This window comes from Gymnogyps californianus, chromosome 4 (genome assembly GCF_018139145.2).
Source record: "Gymnogyps californianus isolate 813 chromosome 4, ASM1813914v2, whole genome shotgun sequence".
Classification (NCBI taxonomy): domain Eukaryota; kingdom Metazoa; phylum Chordata; class Aves; order Accipitriformes; family Cathartidae; genus Gymnogyps; species Gymnogyps californianus.
Window position 1 is genome coordinate 26468622 of NC_059474.1, and position 17588 is coordinate 26486209.

Genomic DNA, 17588 nt, shown 5'->3' on the forward strand with positions numbered 1-17588 from the left:
TTCAGGTAGTCGTATTTCAACAAGATACAATTAATGTTAACTTGTTTTTCCCTACCCTTTCTGAGTTTTTGAACACCAGATAACGAATTCTGTGTGGAATGCTTTTTGTTTTTTAACTTGGCAGTTGCTGAAGTTTTTTTAGGCATGACAGTTTGTGCAGAATCTCCAGAATTCAAATTAATAAGTCTAGGCTGCTGTACTTTAATTGGTTAGATAAGTTTTTATAGAACGCTTTAATGAATATATTTTCTTTCTTCCATAAGGATCACTAACTGTTGAGGATTGTGTGGTTCATATTGATCTGAATTTGGCAAAAGTGATTCATGAAAAATGGAAAGAATCTATTCTGGTTAGTACATTTCTTGCTTATGATATGGTATGGCATGCTTGCGCTTTGTCAGACCATTTGTCTCCTTATGTGTTGGTCTAAATGTGTAAGATATAAGTATCTTTGCGAGATCAATGATAAAATACAATAGTAGTTTGTAAAATATGTGGTGTGTTTCAGCATGTCATAATCATCAGAGCTGTTGAAAGACAGTTTAAGGGATGAAGAAACTGCATGAGTGCCTCATCACAAAACCAAGATTCTTAAAAAAGAAGGATCATCATGCACAATTTCACTACAAGATTGATCAAAAATTCCACATGTCAAAAATCGTTTTGACATGTAAGAAGAGTTCTTTTATGAATAATTATGTATATAAAACATCTCTATGTACATTAATTGAGAAGAGTTCTCTAACCTCTGTTCCTTCATAGCCTTATGAAACTTGGAATGCTTTTTGGCAATATTTTTGTTTGGTTTATTTAATTAAGGTTATGAAGTCTTAGCAGTGGGGCATGCTCCTCTGGTTTGATGTGTTTTCGGGACGATAGTTCTATCTTTTAAACTTCACTTCATAATTGTTTTTCTTAAATATATTTCTTTTAAAATATCCAATCTTTGAGAAATACTATGAGACATTATTTTGCAGCTGATTTACTTAGAAGCTAACACTTGCGAAGTTTCACTGCAAAATTTATAGCTTGCTTATAACATTCATGGTTTTACTATTTTTATTTAGAAGCGTCAGAGGAGAGATGAATCATGTAAGTTGTCTGCAGAAGGTATGTTATGTATTTTTCTTAATTGTAAAAATACTTAATTCTCATTATAAAAATATTTAATTCTTTGAAACTTCAGCTAAGCTTTTATTTATTGCCCTTAGTTCCATTTACCATTCTTTTATAGAGGTGTGGGGGGAAAAAAGTTAATTATAAGCAGAATCACTAGTCCCAGGTAGATGCAAGCAAAAAGCCTATAATTTTGTGTACTTCAGAGAACTTATAGAGAAGCTCTGGCTGGATCAGACAGCTGTTTGGTAGGAATTCTGTAATCTCTGTGGCAAGAAAAGGTGTGGCCAGAGAATTACTAGCAGAGTAAGTTTTCTGCAGGCAAGGGAGGGAGGTCAGGAATACAACATTCACACGTTGTTGTCCTTGTCAGAGGAATTGATTGTAGCAGGAAAATGTATGTCCTTGTTCAAAAAGTGTTAACATCTCTGGCAATCTAGTTTTCGTTCAGCTCCCAGAAGAAATGTCCCTCTCCAGCAGAACCCCACTACTCTTGCATGGGACCTGGGTGAAGCCTTGGATTGCAACGTGGGTGCAAACTCTCCATGCGAATGACCAGACAGTGCTGTTAGCATTAACTCATAGAAGTGTAAAACCAGATTGTTAAGTCCTTAAGTTGTAGAGGAAAGGCAGGTAAACATGTAAACACGAGTCAACAATTCTCTTATAAAAGCAGACCAACCTCCCCACTTAATGTATGTGCAAGGTAGTTTACAGCTGTAAGATATGTCTTGGCACTTTAAAATTTGGTGAGGGAGTCTAATGGTTTTGCTTTTGTTTTACAAAATAGATAAACCTGATCAGACAGTCTTTGGAAAATAGACGTGAGGAAGGTGAAAACAATGTGTTGTTTTCTGTTTTAGCATTAATAATATTGTTTTAACAAAACCCAAACCATCTAGGTTGAAAAACTTATCTTAATTATTTTGGCTTTGCTTGTATAAATAAGCTAACAATTGTTTTATTTGTCACCTCATTTTTATTGCTTTTGAAGGTCCTACAGTGATTCAGCAGATAGATACAGATGACTCAGAAATGCTGTTATCTCAGAATGCAGACAGTAAAATACAGAAGAAAAAAATGAGCTGGGTTTCAGGCTCATCTAATGACATACAGACTAAAAAACCAGCAACATCAGACGTTTTTCCTTTTATGGATCACTGGAATGCTCAGATTCAGAAAGTTTCTCTCAGACAAATAATTTCCGAAGAAATAGCTATGCAGGAGAAACAGGACCTGGTATGGATAGCACCAGTTTTTAATGCAGTTTAAATTAATTATTATTAATAAAACAGAATATGTCTTATCTGGTGACTCATCTTTGTGCTGCTGATTACAGCCTGAAATCGTGAGACAAATGCATGCCAATTAGTATTGTTGATTACTGTGATACAGGAGTTTGCTTGTGGTAGATGTTTCTGATTTAAAAATATAAATCTCATTTTAAAATGTAATATTTTGATTGTTTCACAAACAGATCATGGTGCATTTCACTATACAGGTTAGCATTTGTGTTTGGTTGAATTGTTTTTTGATTGCTCACCTAAAAACAAAGATCAGTGTGATTTCCCACACTTTTTATCGGGAAAGCAATATCAAAATAAGTTCTTAATTAGCTCCGTGCCTTGTTTGTTTAGAAGTGGACTGAATTGATTTTAATATTTTTTGTAAGGAGAACCTACAACATTCCTAACAGATGAAACGTTAAAAGAAGTACTTGAGGTTAATCTCAAACAGGTTTCTGTACCCACTTGTCAGAAAATAGTAATTTTTAAAAAGATTTTTATTAATTCTGTATCTTCCACGCAGTTCCTATACCCTGTCTGGTTGGCGTGTGCATAATGCTGCCCTCTACTGCCCGGCAGTTGTTCAGAACAGGCATTTTTATTTGTAATTGTCTCTGATAAGTAGCTGTCCTAAAAAAAGAGGAGCTTTGTTTCTACTGGTATAGAAAGTTGGATGGATTAGCCTGTACTTTGAAAGAATGGCTTGTGGAGTCTTTCTTTGAACTGCATGTATGTGGCTTACTGATAATAACAACTGTGATGTCTGCAGCTTTATTTTCAGTTTGGATTCATGGAGCTTGGCTTTGTTTTGACCGCTTTTTTTTTTTTTTTTTTTTTTTTTTAAATCTGAGTATTGGAATGATCAGTCCTATTTATTCTTGACTATAATTATGTTTTCTTCTCAGCATGACTTCGCAAATATGAGTATTTATTACAGTACAGCTTCAGATACACTAAAATAAAATTGTTTACGCTGTTTAATAAAATGTTGTTTCAACCCCAGGCCCTCAATATAGAGAGGCGGACTTTGCACAAGCTTAGCATTGGACTGGATAGACTAGCAGGGAATGCATTCCAAAACTTAAATTCCTCTTAAAAAATCCTCCTTGTAATATTTTTCCTTTGTCTTCTGGGTAGAATCGTGTTCCTTCTATGGCTAGAAAAGACTGTGCCGCTAAATTGAAGGAGAAGCAACTTTTTGAGATGTTTCCAACTATTAATCAAAATTTCTTAATGGATGTCTTCAAGGACAACAAGTAAGAAATCTTTCAAGTTCTATGTAAAAATGGTACTCAGTAACACTCTAGTGCACAGTTACCGTCTCAAATATTAACAGTTAAGATACTGCTGAAGAACGGCTTTTTCCAAACTAGCACACTTTTATAGATCTAAATAAAGGCAAAACTAGCTGGTCTTAAAAGCAAAAAGGGCATAAAAAGTCTATGAGTAGACAGTTTCTCTCATTGGGAGAAGAATGTCTCTGGCTATTGACCTCTGACTGACTGTCAGTGGAACTGCGTATTTGCTCTAGAGCTGGAGTTTAAATCAAGTAGGAGAAATTAGTGAGGGTGGTAATAGTGGGTTCACAGAAAATGGCATCTGCCCAAGAGGAAAACTACCATCACCTGATGTTAGCTGTAAGTACTTTCCTGGTTACTACAGCAGCTCGGAAGGAGTGAGCCATCTCTCTATCTCTGCCTGCTGACATTCTCTTTTTCTCTCTTCTGCATTATATTTCTGGGGTTTGTGGCTACCTTCTTAAATCCAAGTTCCTGAGAACTGAACTTTTTTTCAAGAGAAACGTCTTTTTTCATCCTTGGCCAATTGAATGTCTGTCTCTACATATGGGTTTGCATGCCTACTTGTCAGTCTTTCTGCTTGTCCAGGTTGTTATCAGAACCTTGCGTTGTGGGATGTTTAAAATATGTCCTTCATCCATCTCTATAGCTCAAACATTTCACCATCTCTTGTTTTTCACATTCTAAATTCTCTTCATAGTGTTGCCTTTCCCAAAATCTATATTTACTTTTGATCAGTCTTCCTCTTGTCTGCTTACTGAACAGCAAAAATAATAAAGAAAGAGGGCTTATTAGAAATATGATGGCAACTGATGTCCTATTCTTATTTCATTAAATTTAATAACAAAGCTTGACTGGAAATACAAGTATTTTCCTGCATAATGGTTTCAGAAAACTGAGCTAGTTTTAAACTAGTTTGTACTATCTAACCCTGACCAGAGAAATTTAAGATGAAGTAACTTATCCAGCCCAAAAAGCAGTGTTTCTAAACTAATATCTGTTTGATTAAGGTAAGATGCAATTTACTTTAGTATTTCATTGTCTTTTTAATATTCAAGTGCCCCGCAATTACATTTCAGTCAGCCAAGACTGCATGTGTGTTGATGTCAGTAATGCAGTACAGTGAGTCTGCAAGCCTTTTTGTCATAAGGTGGAAAATTCCATTCCAGTGCTTTATTTCCATTGTCATCTATTTCTGTAACAGTATCAGGGTTTGTAATAGGCATTTTAATAAATGTAGCAGCTATTAATGTATTTGTAAAGTCACAGATTTTACTTATCCTTTACAGCTACTCTTTAGAACAAACTGAACAGTTTCTGAACTGTGTTCTGGAAGCAGATCCTGTAAAAACAGTTATAGCTCAAGAAAGTGTTCAGCAAAATGAAATTGTTGCTTCCTACAATGCTGCAAAGAACCGGGAGAAGAAGGTATTTTTTTTTTTTTTTAAATAGTAGTTACAAACATATCCAAAGCTATGTTAATGAAAACACCCTACAATGCATACTTAGCTTCAACATTGCAAATTCCTACAGGCAAAAAAAAGTAAGGAAGAGGATGATCCTTTGAGTGAAATATTTCAAGAATTTGAGTATCCAAGATACGATGATTTAAGAGCAGAAGCTTTTTGTCACCAGCAAAAGAGACAGGAATGTTTGAAAAAGGCTGGGGAGGCCTATCGCATGGGTATGAAGCCTGTGGCAGCATTTTATGCACATCAGGTAAATGTAAATATTGTGCTTTTTGCCTGAATTTAGAGAGGTACTTAAATATTGAATTGGAAGCGATTAAAAAAAAAAAAAAAAAAAATCGTGTCTACTAGAGTTGATAAATTTGCTCAGTTACTGTTCCCTGTGTAAGTGTTATGTTGAGAATCACCTTACAAGTAGACTCCCTTTCACTGGTAATGATACTGATACAGGAAGCTAATGTCACCAGATTCAGTGTGAGACCTCATGAAAGATGATAGTTAGTGCTTAGTCACACATGCTTATTTTCTCATAGATCTCACTCTCGCATCCACATACTTGTAAGCACCAAGATTTGTGTCCGTGTGGTCTGGCCAGGTTCACTCATGTGTGACGTGGACAGCAACAAAGATCAGTTTTTGAACCCTCCGTATGTCCCTTGGATTCCTCTTAATTGGTGATGAACTGGTTTTAGACGCATCTTTTGTACTTTTTAGGAGTCAGGTATTAAGATGTGATCTTTTGCCTCAGAATCTTGCTTGCTTCATCCTCCATAAATCTTGGGCAAGATGGCTGCCTGCTGTCTCTGCTTCCTCATTCTGACTATCTTTATGGCTACAGTCTGTCTTGGGTTGGGATAGACGAGGTGTGGTATGCCATGCTTTTTGCCATCCATCTGGTTTTGGAGTGTAGATGTGCTGCTTATCAGTCTTGTGTGCTCTGGCCTTAGAGCACAGGCTCTCTGTTCCATTGACACCACTCTTAAAAATTCTGTTACAAATATCGTGAAAGGCTATAGCTTTTCCCTGATCTAATAGCATATAAAAATTTGGTAAGAATTCACATTATAGAAGCATTTAATTCTAAACTATGAATTGCATTATGACAGAACAAAAATATAATAATGAATCACTTGAATTTGCTTATTATCTTAAAAAAGCTTTCACGCAATTGGTATAACATATCACTCTAAATGTTCAGATTGTTACTATGCATGTAGGAAATATTGATTATTGGTCTTTATAATGAACTCTTTATGTTCTTGGTTTATATATTCTTGAAGTTTGGAGAGATTCTAAACAAAGGTCTGCATGATTTTAATTAGAAATCTAATTTCAAGTCCTGACTTTTGTTCTTAGCCATAATGACAAGTACAATCTGGAAATTTGTTATATATTTTCTTTTAGGTAATAAAAAGGCAAACTAAGCTACCTTTATTCTTGAAAAATACTTCATGCTTGGTGGCCTTAGCCTGTCTTGGGAATCCTCTGCAAGTGAGAGTTACGGGGCTGGTGTCTCTGGTCTGACACTAATACACTTCAGATGATCTATTTTAAGAAAGTGTAAGACAGACTGTCACTTCTGTTCTCTTGAGCCCTTGTCAGTCCAATACCTGGAGTTAAGTCTTCCATAACTTTTCAAACTCTTCCTACAGATCTTTGAAGACATAATTTGTTGCTTTGGTCTCTCAGATATTACCACTGCAAGGTTCATGGGAAATAGTTGGCACTTGTTCACTGTGTAATGTGAATAACCCTGTACTGCTCCTTGCCCCTAATTCCAATAGGGACTGTATTGACCTTCTCAGTCATAAAAGATCTGTCAAAAATATTAGAAGAGATAATAGGCAACTATTAAAAAAAAGGGGGGGGGGGGGGGAAGCATTTGCCCTTGGCTTGTCTTATTTTTAGGGAATGTGTTCCGAAGAATTAACCTCAACTATAACACTTGGCAGGTTTTTCCTGGGCTGTTGGGCAGTTTCTCTGACATTGTTTCATTAAATTTTTAGCAAAATACTTGCAGAAAGTAAAATTCTGTTGTTAGGGTAATAAATCTGAAAATCAGCATGGAGTGTAACTTTTTAGCTTATGTAAAGACCTTATGGTTTTGTGCCTTTTCTGGCTTTTTTGTCTTTCTTGTAAGGCTTTTGTTATAATTTCTTCTTTGTGCCAGCTTTGAGTAGTTTCTTAAGAACAGATTTCATGAAATCTCCTTGTGAGTAGGTCTCAGTGAGCCTCTTCCAGAAGTTCTGTTGTGATTATAAATTTTACTGCTTCAAACTGTGAGCTAAAAGCACCCTGCTGGTACTGTCATTTTGAACCCAACGACCAGTGTGGAGCTTAGATTATGTCTCGACATCTAATAGTTGCTGTGCTTATGAATAAAGGGTCGCCTACATGAGCAGAAGATGAAAGAAGCCAACCATGCTGCTGCTGTGCAAATCTTTGAGAAAGTAAATACTTCCTTGCTGCCTATGAATGTGTTGGATCTGCATGGTCTCCACGTGGATGAAGCTGTGAATCAGTTGTCCAGAGTGCTGCAGGAGAAAAGTGAAGGTAGGATTAAGCTAATAATTCTTGTCCCCTAAAAGTTATTCTCCTCTTTTTCTACTAAGAAATCATGATACATGGCAATATCAGAGGGAATGAATGTAATTTAATAACATGTAAAAACAACTGGCTTTTGTGTTGTTTTATTTTCAAAGTTCCCCCATGGAATTATTTTTCTTTGACATGGCAATGATTCTTTTTGCTCGCTATCTCCCCCCTCCCCCCCCTGCGCCATGCTTCTTTGCCTCTTTGCAAATCTTCCTTTTCCTTCTGTTTTATCCTTTACTTTTATTTTTTTATTGAAGACTTGATCTATCCTTCCTGGCATTTTTAACAGAGGTGGTAACACAAACATTTGTGTCATCTTTGCATTGCTTTGTCAGAACTATGTTGCTTTTTTAATCTTGAAAGAAAAATCATTATGTTGGAATTCTAACCACAATGATTATATTGTCTTCAACTTTTACATGAAAGTGTGTGATTTGAACTATCTTTCAGAAACTTCCCTATCGATTTGTCAGCAGGATCTCTTGAGATCAGAATACTGCTGCTTCCATAAATGTCATTTTCTCCAGTTTCGCTTGAGGGCTTGTTTTTTCTCCCAGTGGAGTGTTCAAGTACTTCATGATTGTTCTTGCTGTAAAAAGATGCATTTTCTGTATTATTAGTTTATCCTATAAATTTAAGCACACTGGGAATGCTTTTATAAGAAATATTTCTTACACAAGATACCACTGCACAAACCTTCCCCCCCCCTCCCCCCCTCGGAAACATCTGCTCCACACAGTAGAAACAACAGTGTTCAGTGGGGTCTTAGATAATCCGTTTCTTTCAAGATACATCAGAGATAATTGAATTGCATTATCTTGTGCTGTTCCTAAAATGACATTTGTATACTTCAAGCTGTAACCTAATGCTTTTTAGAGCTAAATTTCCTGAGCTGCACTTAAAACAGGAGTCCTGTAATGATGGTAGGAGCTCTCTGTTCAGTCCATTCACCTAAATCCAAAAAAAAGTTCATTTCAGTGTGCCTGCGTGGGAAAGGGATCAATACTGGGCACTTAGTGCTAGCAGAGTTAACAATAAACTAATATAAAACCCAAATAAAGTTAAGCGAGAGAGAGAGAGAGGGTGGTTGAGGAAAGATGTCATGTGAACTGATAATCTTGAACTGGCAAATCTTGGCTTGTTGTGAGAATCCAGTTTAATTTATTTTTTTTTTTTGCTCTTTTTCAAACTCTTCATCAATTTAGGTTGCTGTGATCTCTGGGATAAAAGCAATTTCTTTCGTTATCAGGGCTAGATGCCCTAATAAAGCTCATGTGAAGTGTTGATCTGTTGATTCACGTGCTCCAACATAGCACAAGTTAGTCCAAATAAGTGTGACTTAAATGTCAAAAACTGTGTGGATTTATATTTTCCTCCTTCTTCCTTTCTTTATCCAATAAAATATTATTTCTTTATTCACATTAACTTAAGATAAAACATGAAACAATAGAGAGAAGCGTCATTTAAAAATTAACTAAATTACACCCACCTCTTAATTTTGCAATTTTAATTTACATCACAGGATGTAAATTCCAAGTGAAGATTAGATGATAGAAACAGTAAAGCTGCTATGAAATTAGAAGGATTTTGTGATGATCACAACATGCATATTGCAAGCAATATAGATTTAAAAAGCTTGACTATATTTTTTTCAGAATGTCTTTTTCAGAAGAGGGGAAAAATGGCTACGTTTACATAAAAGATGCATAGCCAGCATGGGAAAGCAAAGTTCTAAATCACTAGTGAGACTTCTCAGAAGAATGGATGGAAAGGTTGTACTGAACGCCAAGTCTCTGCTGAGGGAAAATTTTAACCGTTACAATCCCTGCTGTTACAGAGTACCAGCAGACTGGTGGTAAACCATATCTGTGTGTTATCACGGGAAGAGGAAGCCATAGTCAGGGAGGAGTTGCTCGCATCAGACCAGCAGCTATCAGATACCTCACAAGCCACAACTTCAGGTGAGTTTAGATTTTTGTTACTGATACATTTTTTCTTAACCCACATTTAACTAACTGAAAATTGAAGTTTGTTTAAGAATACTGTTAAACTACTAAACAGATAAAGGCAGGTCTGCTGTTTCAGATTAAAGTAGATCTGCTGTTTCATAAATCCAATGCAATTGTGTGACAAAACCATCTTATACGGGGCACCTATTAAATGTTAGATCCTTTACTCTGAGATAGATGAAAACACTATGAATTAAACTTAATCTAACATAGTTTAATTACATATTTCCATTCAAGGTTGCTAGCTTTACTGTGAAAAGTTGTTAATCCTGCTTTTTATTGGTCTCCAATACCTGCATTAGCTCTCAGCTGTTTAAGTGGGACAGCAATTTAGGAAGTCTGGGCTGGCATCAGTGTGTTTGCTGCTTTTTCTTTACAGGATTGTATGAAAGTGACTGTGAAGGTGGGACTCAGAAATAGCAAAAGCTTCCTTTCCCATTTCCTTCTTACTTTCTACAGAAGACAAGGGAGAAAATCTGTTTTGAAAGAAGAGGGAATGAAAGAGGAGCAAGAAAAGAGGAGCAGAATGAATATAACCAAGAATATTGGGCAGTCTGGTTTTTTTTGGTTTGGGGGTTTTTTTTAAATCTTCCTCTTAGTTCCTGCTGTTTCCAGCTCTTCACCTTTCCAGACCCTGTAAAATCCTTCTTCACTGTCACGTCCAGAGGACATGATGATGATTTCCTGACTCTCACGTGCACGCATGCTTGACTGAGAACCTTATCACTTTCCATATGTTTGATGAGGGCTGAAGGAGATGGCATTGCACATAGCTTTCATGTTGAAGCTTCATCTTTTCTCGTTTCACAGGTTCACGGAAATAAAACCAGGCTGCCTGAAAGTCATGCTGAATTGAAGGGTTGTTGAGAAGAGAAGAGGAATATAGAAACTGAGGTGTCAGATTACAGCTAAAAACTTTTTGAACAACTGCAATAGTATTTTGTAATCTGTTCTAAAGGATGATATTTTATTAGAAATGGTCTCAATTTACAGCAAGTGCTTTTGTCAGTATGTTTCCAAGAAAATTTTTGTGTGGAATGGATCCTTTTTTGAACCTGCAAAGAGAAGACACAGGATTTGAAGTCTCAGAGATGCAGATGAAGTCATCTGCTGAGCAGTATATGATATTTTAAAGGGAAGTTAAGGTACAGTTTTTAAATATAACTGTCTTCTCAGCATACCCAGTCTATGTCTTTTGACCCTCACACATTTTAATTGCTGTGGATTCTGTGCTTTTAAAACATAGTACTTTGTACGAAGTTATTTTGTGATTCAGAACTTTGTGCTAAACCCTTCAGAAGAGCACAGGGGAGGTGGGAACTCGGCAACTACTGATATTTCAAATCCAGTTACAGCTGAGTGCTAAATATTTCCAGGTTTCTTCAAAAGTCTGATGTAGTCTTTTTTTAGTGCTTATTTTGTGATGGGTTTGACCAGTTCTATTGTCTTTATTCCATTCTAAACTTCTCCCAATATTGATGGAAGTTGCATATAAAGGACTGTGCATTAAGACCAGCTGTGTGTTTGCAGACTTACTGTGATCTGTTAAAGGGAAAAATATAACACTGTAGTTCAATTTCTACTTACACATAGCTAATACTGTAATTTTGCAGGAAATGCCCTTACTGTTTTCAATATCTACTGGATTAAAAGTGTTTCTTCCTTTACGGCTTTTTAAATGGAGCAAATTGAGTACTGTTTCACTTTACAGGTGTCTAATAGTGATGTGTCTTCATTCTGTGTGTATTAAATTTGATGATTTCCTTGTAGAAAATATGATTGTCTGTGAGACATTTTAAGTGTATTTTTAACATCAAAGTGAATGCTAATACTACAGTAATAATTGCCTAACTGGAAAATCTGGGCGTACAAAAGTTGTTCTGTTGTTGGTGGTGTTGCATCAGCATCTAGAAATACCTATGTAAAAAACCAAAACCAAAAAAAGCTTCAAACAAAAAGCCCCAAAATTAAATATAAACATCTGTACTTTGGCAAGTGTTTCCAGTAAGCAATCAGAACATTTTTTAATAGAAATATCTTCTAGAATGCATTACTACTTTTAGTTACATCTTTGCCTTTTGAAAGGCATAAGAATTTTTTACTATAAACCATTTAATTTTTGTTGTAAGGCTTTTTCAGAACAGGTATGAATTGTGTATTAGGAATAATATTGATAGGTTAAGGATTAATGGGAGGATTTTTTCATTTTAAACCACTTTTGCAGTAAATTTTATCCAGGAACTACATGCACGTAGAATTTGTTGATGAATCCATACGTGTGTGCAAGTTCTGCCATTTGTGTGCATGGGTAGTAATAAACAAGGAACTTCTGTGAGAAAAACTGTGCACAGAAATAGGTTTTACTTGAAAATGTGCCTGTATAAGTTGCTGACAAACTGAAAGACATGATGTGTCCTGAATACCCATATTTACTGTTAATACATACACAGTGAATGCAATGTACGGTAGACTTAAAAATGAGTTTGTCATGCTTCAACAGATACAATAATCTTCATGGTGATTTCAAGTGGAAGAATAGCTTGAATAATATTTAATCAAAGGGACTCTTACTGGAATAATAGACTGTTATAATAAGTTTTGTATTTTTTGTGGGTACTTAGTTCATCTGAATTGTGTCCCTTCTCTTTTTCTTTCTCTCTGGACTGCTGTGGTAACCAGTGGGTGAAATACAAAAGATCTGTGCTCCCCAAACAGCACTAGCAGAACTGTCTCTGCCACCGCACGATGTCCTGTGCGGTGAAGCCCATGCTCCATCCTCTGTGACAGTGCCTAAAATGTACTGAGATGTCATTTAGGCACTTGGACTCGAGACAGCAGTTCAGACTATCAGCTGTCCAGGGCTGCAGATGCTAGAATTGCCTCAGCGGAGCTAGGATCTTTCTGTTGGACCAAGGAACTTCCTTCTGCTCCTGAACAGGTTTTCCTTAGTGCTACTGTTCATAACGAATGGAGGTGCAGCTCTCTGGGGCAGCTCTTTAAAGTGTAGTCCCTGTTGGTTGGCCTGGGTGGCTGCGTTGCCCAGCAAAGGTCCCAGTGGATGCTCAGAAGTGTTGCATGTTGAGCTACTGGGTGCCCAAGCCCTACAGCGATGAGCTTGTAAACAGGGAAGTGCCAACACTTCTGGTTGTTTTGAGAGGGGGCCTGATTCACTCCGCATGTTCACACCATTCCTGACATGGACAAAGGCAGCTTAGATTTCAGTTCAAAAGATGAGCAGAAAAAGTTGTTGTCTTGCCCATCTGTTCGTCATAATCTAGTTGTTGACAGGTTTACCCTGGAGATGAGAAACACAGCTTTTTACCTTCTTCTGGCCTAGCAAAGGGATGACGATTGTGCTTGACTCTCACTTTCCCAGAAAATGCTCTAACCAGTGTGCTCAGGGGTATTCTTGAAGTGGCCACTTTCTGAGCCTCTTTCAAAATTGCCACTGCAAGCTAAAAATGCAAGATCAAGGGGACAAAAGAGATTAAAGAATAAAAAGTGCATAAACAGTCTCTGGAAGAGGGCTAGGACTCTTCAGAAAAGAAGCTGTTCCCACTGAGCTTCAACGTCTCTCCATATTATTTTTTCGTCTCTCAGTCCCATTTGGATAAATGCATAAAAAATGTTCAGGGCAAAACCTCATCTCCACCCCTTACTAGGAGACTTTGTTTTCTCCAGTCTGTCAAAGTCAGCACAAAGTCAGGAGTACATGGCTTCAGAGCAATTTGGAGTACTTCTCTCCCTCTCTCCATTGCCCTTTTGGGTGCGGGTTGAGGTTCACTAAGGTACTCTGAATACCCTATCTGGTTATAGGTTGATCATTTGCCTAATATAAATTGTTTGGTTACCGGCTGAACTTTGATGGAAGACGATGGTTTAAAATTGTAACATGGGCAGAACTCGTCTTGCCTTTATTGAAGTTAGTGACAGAGCCTCTATCGGCTTCAGCAACTCGGGGTGAGGCATTGCAGTTTCAACTCAGAGAAAATATGATGAGCTCAGCCTTTTTCTTCCGTAGGAGCTTAAGCATGTGCTTAGAAGCTGTGCTGAGCTGAATACGTAATGGAGCAGAACATCAGTGCACAGAGAGAAAGAAAATAGACTTTTATTAGTAAGGATCTCCATGCCTTCAGCTACTTGCCAAAATGTCCAGAAAAAAACCTACTGGACTTTGTTTTATTTCTTTGACTGTTTTTATAATGTATAGTGGGATGAATGATATCAAATATAATTGTTTCAAAATGGTATTTCAAAGTAGGTTACATTTTAGAACTTTCAGCTTTTCTGATGTCTTTTGCAGTTACATCAGCGAGAATCCTGAGGTATAGTGTAAATTCTGTATCATCTTATACTTTTAATTAAAGTAGCACTTAGCAGTATTGCCACCAGCACTCTGAAATAATGTGCGACTTAAAATACCTATTTTGTGTACCACTTTTTACTCTATTGTTCAACAGCACCTGCTTGTGATGACTGGTAGCCTTTAATATATTACTTTTGGTTTCTTTTTTACAAAACATTTTAACATCCCAGTTTTTAATTTAAGAAAATTATCTTTTTTTAATACAAAATTTAATGCTTGTACTAGCATTGATGAGTAATCTTACAGTAAAGGAAAAAAAAAAAAAAAAGGCCCAGAGGTGCAATGAAGAAAGCTGTTCTCCTAAGTAATGTGAGTGTTTAAAAATATATTTCAGTTGATTGTGAAAGTAGTAGGGCAAAAGTGATTTTTTAAAAAAGATATTTCAAGATACTTTGATAATACTTTTAATGAATTTGGCTTTTGCTTTTAATAGTATGCGGTACAATTTTATTTAAACTTAATGTTTTTATAGGCCTATTGAAGGACATCTCAGGCAAAGTTTAACTGGCATTTTTTTGTGGCTGTTGGAAACCATTGTGACTTGGGAATCCCCACTTAAACAATGTCCAGATGCTCTAGTCATAACCTCGAACATCACTAGAACTAGAACATCTGGAACATCACTGTTGTGAATATGTACAGTGTCAGGGAAGATCTTTACATGCTTAGCAGAACATGTATTCTAGAAGGTTTTACTTGAGGAGGTGAAATGTAACCAATTTGTTATTTAATCTTGCCACAAAATATGGTGGGTAGATGAGAATAATTTCATTGTTGATAATGGCAAAGAAGGATCATCATAAATGTAATATGAGAAATTATACATAGACTTTACATTACTGATGCTTGTCTTCAAATGCAATTCACATTTCCAGAATAATATTGCCCTCTTTGCAGAGCTGAGGAGATGACAGAGTATGAACACTGTAACAAAGAAGAGTTCATTGACTTACCACAATTGCCAAGTATCATGTTCTCTTAAAAAAAAAACAAACCAACCACACAAAACCCAACCAAAGCCCAACTGTTCATGCTATTTCAGCTAAATAAACTGTGCAGAGGATTAAAGGACTTATATGTGAATATGCATGTGAAAAGACCTAGTATTGCAGCTACCAGTTGTAAAAGCTGCTAGGACCAGTACATTGGAAGATATCAATGTCTATTTTTAAATTAAAATTAAAAATGATTTTTTTATTTGTATAAAGTTGTAATTTTGCTGTTAACTATAACTTTCATTTTTTACTGAAATACAATTTTGTAATTTGCATTTAGAATTTCTAATGTGAAAAGGAATTTACAAAATCTAGTTTAATAAAGGATTTTTGCGAGAAGTATAGCCTTCTGTCTTTCCTTGGAAGACTACGTTTCAGCTTGTATCAAATTTTGTCAAATAGTAGTCTTGGAGTTCTGCATGAAAGCCACTTGCCTTGACTTCAGTATACCATCTGTAGGGAGATGAAGCAACCATCTGCAGGCGTAAAAAGGAACAGATTTGTGGCCTGATTTTAAGTGTTGCGAGTGGGAGCTGAATGCTCACATTACTGAAAATGAGGGTCATGGTTTCAGATTTTTTTGGCCTGAAGTAGCTGAAGAGATGCTGTTCAGGCCTAGCTTATTTTGTGGGAGAGAGGGCAGTGGTGTATGTCAAGGGGAGGGGCAGGTATGACCACCGCAAAGATGAGAGTTTCGGGGAGGGAAGTGTTCTGGATAGACCTCATGTTAGCAAGACCCCTTAGGTCAGGGGCAGTGACAGGCTGGATCCTGAGGAAGCGCAATTGCTGTATCATTGTGGATCATTGTTACAGGTTACACTAGTAACCCTGGCTTTTCCCAAGCCTGCTCTGTGCAAATCAAGTGCAGATATTCCCATGTCATGTTCCTGAAAGTGTGGAAAGGCACCTGAGAGCAAAGTGCTGGCTAGAGTCCAGCCTCTTATTAGCTCAGGTTGAGGACAACTGGCCTTGACCCGAGTTAACTCCTGCAGAGTCATTCCTATGGCTTCGTTGCCTTGTAGCTTGGATAGACTGCAGAAACAAGGCAGATTTGTGTATTTATACAGCAAAGCCCTAACTAATAAGCTGTTCAAGACAGTAGAGAAAACAAGTTTTGGGAACACATGAAAGCTTGGCAGACGCTGGCTGAGGTTTGACATGGCTGATTCTGAGCCACAGCTACTAGACCACAGGATCGGTGAATGTCTGGTTGGTTGTGTGCTCCTTACTTGCAGGACTCCCTGCTCTGGCAGTGTGGCTCAAGGTCCAGCTTGGGGATTAGTCTCTCAAATTGTGTTTTAAAGTGGAGGTACTGCTGCTAGACTTGCCTTCTCTTTGGGGGCAGGACGGAAGTTCAACGTGGAGACACAGCTTGACTCCTACCCTTGCTAAAACAGTCCATCCTGATTCACCAGCTTCTGTTTCGGTTCATGCCTTATTTCCTCTGTGTGCTGGGCTAGCTCTGAGCTCCTCTCTGCTTGCAGCTGGGAGTTTTCTCCTCGACAGCGCTCTGGGGGTTTCCGAGAGTCCTTCTGCCTATTTAAATATGAGAAGTGGAATATTTTAGTCTGTCCTTACTTATGGAAATGATTTGAACTTTAAGGCTGAAAATTGAAGTGTGGTAAAATAAAAATATTGCTTGAGGCAAACAGAAATTTTCAGCCCAAATCATTAAAGTATAATTAAAGGTTTTGTCTGCTAGTGGAATGCATTGGGTAGCTTGACAATAGGTGGTGCCCTTGCCAATGGCATAGAGTGATGGTGGCAGCAGCTTTTACTGTGCCCTTACCAGAGCTGTTGTTTCTCTGTATGACGTGCACTAAAGGATGTTATTACACATCACGTGCTGTTCGTTTCTTCCTCAGAGGGAGAATACTGTATTCGGAGTATTGTTTCGGTGACTTTTTTTTCTTCTTTACAGATGGGTGGGGTAGAGTTTGTTTTCAAAATATACTTGCTGCTCTGTGCTAAAGATGGGCAAGACAAGTTCATTTTTGCACTCAGATTTGAAGATGATAACATTGGGGTTTCTCCTTTAGCTACCCTGTGTTGTTTTTTGTACGTTAGTTGTCTGGATGCTTGGACAAATCATTCTGTTTGGAGACTGACACAAAGACATTGTGCTGTTTGGTGAAGTCCTGTGCCGCTGTGGGTATTGCTGGTGGCACAGAGTCTTCTTGAAAACCCTCGTGGGGAAGGACCCTCTTGATGTTGCTTGACTTTCTGCATCACGGGGCCTGGCTGGGCTAGCAATGGCTTCTCATTAGTTGCCATCATTAATTCCGTGGGATAGGTCAGGAGATAAAGTTTCCTTTTTCCTGTAGCCTGAGTGGCTTCTACATGCATGGAGCTGGGAGGTGCTGTCTTCCAAGGACTGGCTCAGAGAGCCTTTCCCATCAACAGGGGCTGTGTTTGTCCTGAATGACAGTTAGGAGCTTCAGAGGATCCAGGAGT

General features: G+C 37.5%; 1 protein-coding gene across 1 annotated transcript in view; it reads left to right on the forward strand.

Moving 5' to 3' along the window:
- The window catches only part of N4BP2 (NEDD4 binding protein 2), a 42441-nt gene extending 28049 nt beyond the window's left edge, over positions 1-14392 (forward strand). The window contains exons 11-19 of the mRNA XM_050896680.1: positions 264-349; positions 1068-1110; positions 2111-2355; positions 3540-3658; positions 4990-5128; positions 5234-5419; positions 7554-7722; positions 9602-9725; positions 10584-14392. Of these exons, the coding sequence (XP_050752637.1) occupies positions 264-349; positions 1068-1110; positions 2111-2355; positions 3540-3658; positions 4990-5128; positions 5234-5419; positions 7554-7722; positions 9602-9725; positions 10584-10629 (1157 nt within the window). The 3' untranslated portion in view covers positions 10630-14392. The remainder of the gene's footprint in view (positions 1-263; positions 350-1067; positions 1111-2110; positions 2356-3539; positions 3659-4989; positions 5129-5233; positions 5420-7553; positions 7723-9601; positions 9726-10583) is intronic.
- Positions 14393-17588: the final 3196 nt, after the last annotated feature.